Genomic DNA, 12,444 nt, shown 5'->3' on the forward strand with positions numbered 1-12,444 from the left:
CAAAGCCATGAGAAAATATGACATCACTTACCTCATTATCAGGTTTGAAAACCCGTTATTCAATTCAATTTTAGATTCAGTTTTACTTACATAGCATCCAATTCACAGCAACAGTCACCTGGAGGCGCCTGTTACCTCTACAAAGTTGCTATAGCAGCATACCGATGACTGTAGCACATTTTTCACAAATCTGCAGCTCACGGGAAAACAGGGAATGGACTGGATGTTTGGCCAACCTTGTAGAGTGGTTGATTCCTACGAGAGCAAAGAAGGAAGGACTGTAGAGAGATAAGCATACAGTTACATACACTAGGAGAAAGGGCACATCTGTCATCTTTCACGCCTGGATTGTTGCATACCACAAAGCCACAGAGTGCATTTATTTATTCATTATCACTGCAGCACTGGACATGCCCAGTCATATAAATTTATTGCCGGTATATCCCAGTTCTTACACTTGCAGTGTTATAAAATACAAACGGTGAATTTGACTGAAACGCCATATCTTATTATCGTTTAAAGCCGTACTGCATACCCTCAGCTATTCGTTTTGGTGAGAGAAATACTCATCCGCTTCTTTGGGCAGAACAGACAGATTTCCAAAGGTATTGTAAAAATGAATGTTGGCCTAAAATTAAGCTGACCTCGACGTTTGCGTATACATCATTCTCCCCAAACAAGCACAAGATTTGTTCAAGATTTGTTTGACTTTTGGTTTCGCCAGCTCGTCTTTCAGTTTATTTTTATACTGTATGAACTTTAAAATGTCAACAAAAACGTAGGCGTTACCTAAAGACTTAAAATGTTCTTTAGTAGTCCAAGTTTATTGTTTATTGCCAGTAAAAGTGACAGTATAAAGAGAAAGTAGTTAGACTATTTATTTGGTATTGGAATATAAGTAGTGAGACTTTAATATAAATGTAACGTAATTCAGGATGGTTTCATTTACCTCACAACAACGCTTCATGGTACACTTGTGATGTATCATAAGGCATATTACTACGTCAGCGCTGTATAATTCTTGTGTTTACTGCAGGGCTAAATGGTATTTGTTCAGTTGTTCATATTCAGTTGGGACAACAGCTAAACGAGTTTCTTCTTATGGCACAGAAAATTGTAGTGTCCTCTCATGACCTTTGCTATAGATTGCAGTTGTATCAATATTAATAAGCTATCGGTTTAAGATGCCTTGTCCTGGTTTTCGCAATGAGCATTTCGCTGCAGTGCATAGCAGTACAATCTTAGCTTGAAAAAATAATAGCTGTATGTCTCCAAAACGGGTTGTAATTTATTCCTCACACGCGATTGGTCATAGATCGATGCGCGCTCTCGACGCTCCGGGGTGGCGCACCCGTGATTCTGAGCACCGCTTGGAAAAGAGGAGATGAGAGACTGAGACAGAGAGCTGTACCACACCAAGTGTCCGCCGAATGTCTGCCTCCTCACGTTGCCAATGAATACCCCTCGCATTCCTATGTCTGCCAGTTGACATACTGAAAGCAAAGGACAAGGCTTCCATCCCTGCAAGGATTCAGGAGTCCTACAGCGGGCTGCGTGTTTTTTCAGGTAAGCGCCCCCCTTCTCCTCCCGTGACCGACGTCGCTGTGTTTTCTGTGTATTTAAGCGGCGTCCAAGAAGATAAGGGACGCGGGCGTTTAGCAGTAGCTGTCCAAGGTGCTTAAACGGGCAGTGGCTTGTGGTAAGAAAAGCCCGATATAGTAAAGCCAACGGCTTCATGTTAAGAGCGTGTTACATGACTTCGCTGTTCGTGTTGCAGTCTAAACCTCCCAAGGATGTCGTGTGGGTGTCGTAAAGGGAAGAAAGAATGATGAAGCTGTAATGTGCATACCATATCCATTACATTTGCACAGTCTTGCACATTTTGACTATGGCTACTACATCCGAATGCACGTATCCAGGCTGCATTGTAGAGTAGACTGCCTCCTCCAGGGACCGTGTGTTGTTTTACTGCATTTACCACTGCCAAGGTCTATAATTCACCTTATCTTGCTATTGCAACCTTAGGATGCATCCGTAGTATGTGCCATGTAGGGCGTGAGAGAACTCTCCGATGTAAACAAACGGTCAAAGGTGATTGCCGTTTTAGACTGTGCTGCACAGCGAATTCATCTGAGGCAAGAGTGACAGTAGGCTAGTCCTTCCATTTACCTATCATTGCTTTTCAAGTTGAACTTTTGTCCCATTCAGTAGGAATGTGTACTGTACCAGTAGCCACACTTTGTGTTAAAGCAACCACCTTTTTCTTAAAAATGTCCTTGTCAAGACCTTGTGAAATGTCAAAACACGTAGCCAAACTGGAGCAATGAACATCTGTTCCCTTTTGAAGTATCAAATACACTGAAACATGATGCAGACCACAGGCGTGTAAATTGCTCTCTTTTGGCAAAGTCACGTTTAGGCTTCGTTGTTCTTCTGACGTGCCAAAATATCCATTCTGTCCACAACAGGAGCACCTGACATTTCCTCTGGCAGATTTACTAGCTGGATCATGGCACAGACCAACAGCAGTGGGCAGGGGACCAATGGGGTAGCAGATGAGTCCCCCAACATGATAGTGTACAGAAAGGTAAGGCAGCTGCTATTTTTAGTCTGCATGTGTGAGGGAGATCGTAAGCATGTGTGTCTCTCTTGCATCAATTTACTCAACGACGAGCCATGCAGTGGCAGTTGCTAGCACTAATGGCAAGGCAATGTTTTTGTGGTATGGCTGGTCTAGGATTGAGATGTTACAAATGCTTAATGAGAACACTGAGAGTTCATTCAGTTATTCTCTCACAACATACATGAAGTCAAGTGTACAATAATACTTGTTATTGCATACACACTGGAGCTTTTTCTTTTTTTTTTTTTTTAAACAAACTTACATTCATTTAAAAAAGAAAAAGAAAAAAGGAAGCCCAGGGTTTTAATCCGCAGCACTGGTGTATTTCCCTACTCATTGTGCTACTACAGTCAACACTTGGGAGAGGGTTTGGAGTGAACTGTCACACTGTTGAGACATCTTGATCCAGCACTGCTTAGCCATTAAACAGTTACATGAAATCATAATAATCTGCAGGCAAGGTAACATGTTTGTTTTGAGAATTGAGTTACAGTTTCTTAGAGAAACTCTGACACTTATATTATATTGCATCACACAAATATGAAAGGTTATGTGCACTGCTCCTTGGGTGCACTGATTTAGATACAATGTTTCCTTTGCTTTGAACAGAAACAGTAAGGCTAGATATAAGATTAACCTACAAATAAGCCATTTAGAAAATTGCTTTTGCTACCACCAGGAGAGGATTCTGTTCCCTGGTGGCACTGCCATTGCCTAATAGCTGGATTTTTCTGATGTTTTTCTGCTAAACATTGCTGTATATGTAAGCAAAATCCAATGCTTAATATGTAAGTGCTGCTGGATTTTAACTCACAGTGACCTGCAAATTGATTAAACATATACAACAACAGTGGCTTGTTTCACTTTGCTCTCTCAGATGCAGCAGTGAAGTGATAATTTTCTCATCTTACTTGTGGATGACTCAACCATGGAGTGAATGTCTTTATTTCATTCTATTCACCCATCAGCAAATGCTGTTCTATCTGCAATAGCCTCTGCACACCATGGAAAGGATACGCTTAGCATGGTGTCATGGATTGACGGTCTTTTATAGCACTCACAGCGTGCAAGGCAATATTACTGCCAGTGTGGGTGAAGACTTGCTGGATGTGGTGCGATGTTTGCAGCAGGAAGGAGCGCTTTGTTATTTAAGAACTTCCCAAAGTAAGATGACAGACTCAGAAGCTAGATTGTTCATTAAACAGGCCAAATATTGAGGGCAATTGAGATGGATGGGTGCATGCGTCTAGTTTTGTCAGTTCAGTCTGTGGCGACAGGGGAAGAAGTCTGTCATTAAATTTCATTTCAACATGGCAGAGTATCACAATATGCCAATGCATGGAAAACTAGCCACATCCTGATTTGTGCATCAAATATTGATTGATTTGAGGTCTTTCCATCTATTTAGTTCCATGTGATGTTGTTTCAGTTCTCTTGATATTGATCTGTTTCTTTGATTATACTCTGATGTTTCTGTGACATAGGCAACCTTAGTGTGTGTCTTCACTTGGGACCTTTTACTATAAATTCAGCAACTAAACTTTGTGTTTTTTAGAACTATCTCTTTTTTTTTCAACATAATGAGGGAAGACTAATTTCAGACCACTCTGTTTTATTTATTTATTTTGGCCAGACCGATATCTTAGTCATAAAGCTTCTTCACTTCACACCACTTGACCACACATGGTCACAGTTTGCTTTTGTACATCAACTGACCTAGATACTCTGCAGAATGAAAGGCTGTGGTGAAGCCAGGAAGGACGAAGTCCTGTTTCTAGAGTGGGTTTAACACAAACTGGAACTGGAGGAGCACTGTCTGTATAGACATGCGGATAATGCCAGGATGAACAGGCGCCCTAAATGCTTTTCAGATGGAGATGACTTGGCAGAGGTGTTGCAACCCACACTGAGAGGGCAACACTGAGATGAGCTAAATTCTCAAGTGGAAAACATTTTATTCTCCATTTTCCTCCGCAGACTTCTTCTACATCCATCTCATAAATACATAATAAAAACTCTTAATAAAATCTTGATTGTAAGCAACTGGCCACGTCTGCTTGACAGTTGCTAGTAGTGTATGTGGAATGATTATGTAATTGAGCAGAGGGAGTTTTATGCTTGATGACAGGAGATAGTGGTTTGATAGTCAGTCCACAGGGAGCATAACTATATCCTTTTTTATTCTCTGAATCTTTCTCTCTGGCACATCCGCCCCTCCACTCCTGTCATTAGCATCTAATGAAAATGGATGGTTGAGCCGAGGTGTTGACCTGCTCATTGTGGAGATGTGTGCAGAGATGCCTGTTTTCTTCAAGGACGCATGCACTTAAACGCCTTGCTTAGATGCATGCATGGATGTGCTGAAAATTGAAAAACATGCACACAGAAATACTTGCAGAAATACAAGCACAAACACGTGCAGCTGGCTTTTTGATAAACTGATTTATTGGCAACAGCAACTCTGAAATTTTACACAACCACTGCTTGCATGTAAAGCTAACACTACGTAAAATGTCCCCAGTTTATCAGAAATGCCAATGAAATGTTTAATCAATAGAGTCAATAAATAATAAATTAATGCTATGTGTGGAACCTTGCGTATAATAGCCTCTTTAATGTCTTGCTGCTCAAACATAAAACAATCGAGGCCAATATCATGAAGTGTTCCTGGGTTTTCTCAATATGTGTATTTTCATTTCTGCTCACATGTGCACGACATAAATGATACTCTGATGTGTGTGTGAGCATGTGTGTATTCTTTATGTAGGGCAAATGTTGCTAAGAGAGAGTTCTGAATTTTTTATGCGAGCCTAAAACAGCTCTGGTTCACAGCCACTCGGTATGAGGAGGGAACATTATCTCTCATCAGCTCGAGCTTTGTGTGTGTTTGTGTCTTCGTATGTGTGTGTGACTATGTATGTGAAATCTCTATCTATCTATCTATCTATCTATCTATCTATCTATCTATCTATCTATCTATCTATCTATCTATCTATCTATCTATCTATCTATCTATCTATCTATCTATCTATCTATCTATCTATCTATCTATCTATCTATCTATCTATCTATCTATCTATCTATCTATCTATCTATCTATCTATCTACTGAGGGTGAAATGAAATAAATGGTTAATATTACATAAGTTTTGCAGTATACTGAAGCCTGATCTTGTCTCTGTTGTGCTGTATCTGACAGCTGAGGCACCAGCTCACTCTTATTTACATCTAAGCTGCCGATGGGTATCCAGTAATTGTTCTTCCAGCAGCCAGTTTGGCTTCTATTGCTGTGCAGAGCCGCCAAGTCTCTACTGTATTTTTCTGTCTTTTTTCTAACATTAAGCACATGCAGCTCTCACTTTTTTTAACCTTTAGCCGATAAATTTTATACTCTGCTGCCTGTGTCTCTGCCTATGTTAAGACTGTGTCACTTAAAAAGTAATTAGCATTTAGTAAAACGTGGTGGTTTTTGCAAGGTTACTGCAACACAGTAAAAGGACTTTTATATTGGGCTCCAAGAACATCCGTTGGATGCTTATCTGCGTTCTGTTTTATGTATAGTTCAGATCATCACACAACAGAGTCATACCACTGGTTTCATATCACATAACCAAATACTACATGATGTGTCACGGTTATATTTTTGATCAACATTTATGTAGCAAATACCAAACTGTGCTTTTCTGTTTTAGACCACTTCCAAAATAGCGTTAGCCTATAACAGATGATAAAATTGCTTTTCTTGTCAAATAATAGTTACATCAAAAATTATTGTGAATATTTCTTTACAAGTGTATTTATGCACTTTCTCACTGTTTTATGCTTCAGAGATTTCTGTCATTTACACTTTGCGATAGCGCGTTGATGCCGCACTGCACTTAGTGAGCCTCGGTGGTGAAGTAAAGAACAAACAGAAATGACAAATAGGGCAAAGATATTAGTGCGTGCTATCGATTTGTCAATTGATTAAGTGCTTGTATACGAGAGATCATTTTGCAAGAACAAGACAATCCTTCTGTTCTGCATCACAGCACCACAATAGTAATAGAGCAGTGTTACATGATGCAGAACTGCATCCATTATTAACCCTCTCGAGGTGTTGGCCACTGTTTTTATGTTACTGGTGTCTCAGATGTGTCGAACAGGAACAAAATCAGGAGCATAATATCCAACAAAGTGACTGATGAGTATGCATGATGCTTTGGATAATTTCAAATACTACATGTAAAACACATTTAGATTTTTTTTTCAACAATAGGTGTGTTTTATCAGGTCTATCTGATTTCTTCAAAATTATAACCCAGAGTGCCAGGTAACAAACAAAGGCATACATATTAAAATTTGGTTTAGATGGCTGAAAATTCATTTCCTGCCTGGAACGCATTTTTCAATTTCATTCTAAGCTGCATGTGTTAAACCTGCCCTATATCAGCATGCCCTGTTATCAATACAATTTCCCAACCATCCTACATTGTTCATGAGTCATAAAGCAGAGGGAACTGAATACATTTTCAGCATTTTCTCACTTAAGAGCTAGATTGAAGGGTTCTTATACTGCCTGTCTCTCTCAGGCTGCAATCAAAAGATCACTAAGACCGGGGAACGAGCGAAGGGGGGGGTGGGGGTGGGGGGGGTGAGGTGGGATGATCTATAATTGCCAGATCAGAGAGAAATCTTTGTGTGTGAAGTAGGGCTCTTCGTATGTCAGCTTGCCAACCAGGCAATTTCTCTTCCTGTGTTTGAAAACACATGTTCTCTTTTCCAAAAATTGTTGAGGAAACGTGTGGGTGTTTGGCCCCCACTTTAGGGGGGAGAAATGACATTTATGGCTTTGTATATCAAACTAATCAATTCTCCTGTATTTGCTGAAGTCTGTAAATAAAAGGTAATTACAGGTGCTGGCAGTTGCTACAGTTGGTGGTAGAGTAGTTTTATTATCTTATTGTCCAACCGGAAGCTAATCCACAAAGCCATGTTGTGGATGGTGAAACCTCCTACTGTACATCCAACAAACACCAGAAGTAACTGCTGGATTATGTGAATAGTTCATTCTCCCTAAGCAAACTTTTGTTTGTTAAGGAGACGTGTCATAAATAATCACAAAGGCGCACAGAGGATATATATCCATATTGGTGGCAATATCACGGCTTGTATTTTGTCTCTTATGCCATACGAGTTCTCATAAAAGTTCTTTGCAACTGGTCAACATTTTTAGTTATTACAGTTTTTCTCAGTCGCTTTGGTGCATTTCTCACAACAGAATTGAACTCTCCACCACTACTAAGGCACTTCTCAAAACAATTAGTGCAAACTGCAAAACATGGTGGATAACTTGCAAAAGTGAGTCACTCCATCAAAAAGAAAAGTCAGGTGTCCAAAATAAGTTGTCAATGCATCAACAACAAATCCCTTGAGCAAAACAGACAATACATTCATCAAAAGCAAGTACTGATACCAAACAAAGTGTCAGGGCTGTCACAATTACAAGTCATTACACCAGCACCTTTGGTCACAAAATCAAATGGTTTGAACATGTTCTCATTGTGACGGATTTCTTTGTAGGTGCTTCCCAATGACATGTCAAGTCTGGACAGCATGCATGGCATGTTGAAAACCATAAATTGTAAAGGAAAATCAAGACACTCCATATGCACTCTTGATAATATTTAATTGAAACTGTTCACAGCATTGTGCAAACTGGGGAAATACAGTAAATCAAACATTTTACAGCAAACATAAACTCACTTAGACAGTAAACCTCACTCCAGTGGTTATGAAACAAAAAAACAAAACTGAAAAACAGACACTGCTGCATATCAATCATTGATATCTAGACGCTCCCGTCTGTCTGCCCACATATTTGCATCAACATCACAGCGAATGTCAGCTCTATCGATGCATCGGGGAAAGTATCTTCTGGAGTGTCAACTCCACTCTCTGCAGGACTCTGCTGTGATGTCATCACAAGCTGCATCCATAGCTGCTAGCAGGGTCATTTGGGTATGTGGATGCCTGTCATATACCTTCCACCTCCAGGAAGAGAAAAACTCCTCAATTGGATTTAGGAATGGAGTGTAAGGAGGAAGAAACTCCATAAGTATCCTGTCGTGTGCTGCAAACCACTGCCCGACTACAGCAGAGTGATGGAAGCTAACATTATCCCAAACCACTACATACATTGTCCGATTGTCACCAGGATCATCCCTTTCATTTTGTGGGATTAGGTCCCTATAAAGAGCGTCCAGAAAAGCCAACCGGTGTTGTGTATTGTATGCACCAATACGAGGAATATGGGTGTGAACGCCATTTTCTGAGATTGCTGCACACATTGTAATATTTCCTCCTCGTTGGCCTGGGACATCAATGGTGGCTATTTCTCCAATGTGATTTCGTTCACGCCTTTTGCAAGATTGAATCCCGCTTCGTCAAGATATACAAACGTGTGCAGGGGTTTCATGGAAACTCCTTAAAAATAGGGTTTTCAAAATGGGTGTACAAAGTGTTTGACAAGATGTTCAACAATTTTGAGTGCACTGACACAAGCAATGCAATGAAGACTATTAGTTGTAAGGACAATGACTATTCAGCCGGTACAAGTATAAATAATTGTGACATTCATGATAAAAGAAAGGAGATAGTGATGAATAGGAAGTCAAACGTGACCATTCTTTAGATATTTGTACTCACTCAACTGCTTCATGTCCAAAGGCATTTGCCTTTGGACGCAGTGAACGTGAAACCGCCACAGGGTTGTGCCAAAACGACTACATGTTGTGGTGGTTGAACTAACTGTTGTGCAATGTTTAATTCTGTTGTGAGAAATGCACCAAAGCGACTGAGAAAAACTGTAAACTGGTCCATATTGAAAAAATCCTGAAAAGGCTTGAAAAGGATAAATGGCAAAGAGGAATAGGAAAGAACTGAGGAAGGATGGATGGATTTGTGAGGCAGAAGCTGTTTGATAACATCCTCGAACAGAGAGTGACACAGAATCACATAGGCACCTCTACAACAGAGGACTCTCAAGGTGGTGGACTTTCCCACCCTCCAGAATCCCCTGAAGCAGACATTAATCTGGTAGAGACCATGATGGTCCCAAGCCTTGTGAGTTCAAGCTGTTGGCTCCAGCCCCAGTATTGCCCACAACCAGAGCTCAGAGGCAATGTAAGTGTAAGAGAGAAGCCAAATGAGCTGAAGGACCATCGTACCATTTGGAACCATTGCTGAGCCAAATTATACGAGGCTCTGGAGGGAAAGATTTAAGTTCAGTGGTGCTTCCATAGCTGGTCGATAGCACAAATTCACACCATTGTGGCAAAATTGAAAAATAAGCAATGTAAACTAATGAAGAGTTTAATTTTTTAGGCTGGTAGGGTGCCTAATTGTGATTAGTGGACATGGAGATTTATTTTCATATAAATATTTAATGTAAATGTAATGAAATATTTGACTCTGTGTCAGCAGTGGCTTTGTGAGGCTCATAACAAGTCATTTCAAAGCATGAAATGATGATATTTATGAATTGTATCAATGTCATATCATTTAGAGTTAAAAAGTAGCGTGTGATGCCTCTTGAATGACGTACTTTGTTTTAGTCAAAGCTACAAACTAAGGCTTTTTTGAAATCATGAAATTGCTTTGCAATATAAAGTAATACTGGGTTTAAGCTTTGTACTTGCCTGTTCTAATAAACAAAACACTAAAAGCAAAAAAATGTCAGTAATAAAAAATGAGACTGGGTACACTGTGTGAAATGCACAAACTCACTTTTCTGGGAGGATTTAGAGTGAGGATGTTAGATTTTTACAATCTTTACAATCTCAGCTAAAGAAAGCCAATCTTTTCCAGAAAATCAATCTTCTCATTTTACTTTGGCAACAAAGAAACTTTTGCTTTTGGTGTAGGTGACCTGGCTGAGGGCACAGAATGTTCCTGGGTGTCCAATATCAAAGGTCTATATTTCTTACAACCTTAAACCATCCAAATCAGAGTTTTTGGCACTGTAGAGAAAGGCTGCTAGTCAGCATGAATAGCTATCACATATAAATTAAAAAAGATATTATTGCAATCACAAAGCTGTATTTGCTACCTAACATTTAATTTGATGCGAGGTGATGGTTTTTAAAGCACTGCAAAGATCAGTGAGCAGAAACTTAGGCCCATCTTGCTCTAAGCGGTCCTCTCTGTATACGTCTGCCACAGCTGGAGTCTTTAGGCCTGTCTGTTAGGGTTATATAATGGTCCAAGGAAGCCTGGGCATTAAGATAGCGGTTGACTCAGGCAGTGCTTCTGTCTCGTCATTTAATTCCAGCTCAACATTTAGATACAGATTACAGGAGTGCCCCAGAGTTGTAAATTAATTCACTGCCATCTCTGGTGTGATGGGTTTAATGGGGCCAGAGAGAAAATAAAAACAGAAGGCTAAAATGTAGGACATAACAATGAAGCTGACATCTGAATTCTTTGATTTCGCTACAGTCACAGTGTGTCTGTCTGTCCATCTGAAACCTCTGCATGTCCGTCCTTTCTTCTTGTTTGTATTTGTGCCCCTCCTCTCTCGACCCTCCATCGCTACAAACACCATCTGTAAACGGTTTCCATGCAGTCTCTACTTCTAACGCACTCACCGGTTGTTTCTGCTGAAGGCTCACTCCTTCCCACTCACCGTCTACTATGTATAAATTCCCAGATTGCATCTCTGATGTATAAAAGCTGGTTATATATTTTGCTCTAAAATCTCTTAACTGTGAGATGCATTTAGTGTACAATACTTGATGATTCATTATCAACCGATTAAGGGCAGGGCTACTGCATTTTCTTTATTTCCTGTTGTTTTAAACGACAGATAACACAGAGTAGTTGTTTTATAATATGCTAGTTTATTTTTTGTGGTTTGGATATAGTTTTGGGACTTTATCATTTTTCTGGACATCATATTTATTATGTGATACTTGAACCGGAACACCATTAACTAATTACTCTTAGCTGCTTTTTTTTGTAAATGTCATTGTGTCCCAAATCACCCACTAAAGTATTCAGCAGAAACATAATAAAATCATGTGAGGAATGCTATTTTCAAACAGTATATACTTCATAGCAGCCTCAAATCATTGCCAAAGCAAAAATCATATTTGCTCATCAAGAGAGTTAAAAAGTAAACAGAAACAAGAACATATTTTCTGTATTACCTTACTTCTCTACTGTGTATTTTGGCAGCTTGAAGTCAAAGTGAAGGCGGTCTTCAAAAATATTCTTGCACTTTCTCTGTCTTCTCTGTCTGTGTAAACTTGTGAAAACATTTCTCTCAGTCCCAACTTTTTTTTTTTTATATCCCAGTTTCCATCACTGTCTCTGGCTCTGGTGTTCACACTTTGCCCTCTCATTTCTGTTTCTTTCATTCCCATCTCCCCCTTCTGTCTCCCCTCCCACTCTCATGCCCTCTTTTGTTCAGATTCAGGTCTTTGATGTTTCTCATATACTCCACCATTTCAAACTAAGTTTCTATCTTTGTCTTTCTCATACGGTCCCTGACACACATGTGCACTCTCACCCCTTGTCCACCGACAGCACCGCACGTAAAACATCCCTCCACCTCTGCCTCTCTGTCCCCTTCTCTTACATCCCTCGCCTCTCTTTGAAGTCATCTGAACCCTAGTCAGAGCCCAAGCCAATCCAGTCAGCTTTTATCCTCACAAAGAGAAAAAGAGAGAAATGTATTTAGACCCTGGTGGAGCACAGTCATCGCTCCTCCTGTGTGAAGTGATTCACTCGTGACTCATAGCTTTATTGGGAACTCTCTCTAAACAAACAACCATTGGATGT

General features: G+C 40.0%; 1 protein-coding gene across 2 annotated transcripts in view; it reads left to right on the forward strand.

Annotated features, from left to right (window-relative positions):
* The first annotated feature begins 1,013 nt into the window (after positions 1-1,013).
* The window catches only part of rgs7a (regulator of G protein signaling 7a), a 55,860-nt gene continuing 44,429 nt past the window's right edge, over positions 1,014-12,444 (forward strand). For both annotated transcript variants that reach the window (XM_082556330.1, XM_082556331.1), the window contains exons 1-2: positions 1,014-1,566; positions 2,469-2,587. In XM_082556330.1, coding sequence (XP_082412456.1) covers positions 2,510-2,587 — 78 coding nt within the window. In that variant the 5' untranslated portion in view covers positions 1,014-1,566; positions 2,469-2,509. The remainder of the gene's footprint in view (positions 1,567-2,468; positions 2,588-12,444) is intronic.

Source organism: Aulonocara stuartgranti, assembly GCF_965226115.1.
Source record: "Aulonocara stuartgranti genome assembly, chromosome: 13".
Lineage (NCBI taxonomy): Eukaryota > Metazoa > Chordata > Actinopteri > Cichliformes > Cichlidae > Aulonocara > Aulonocara stuartgranti.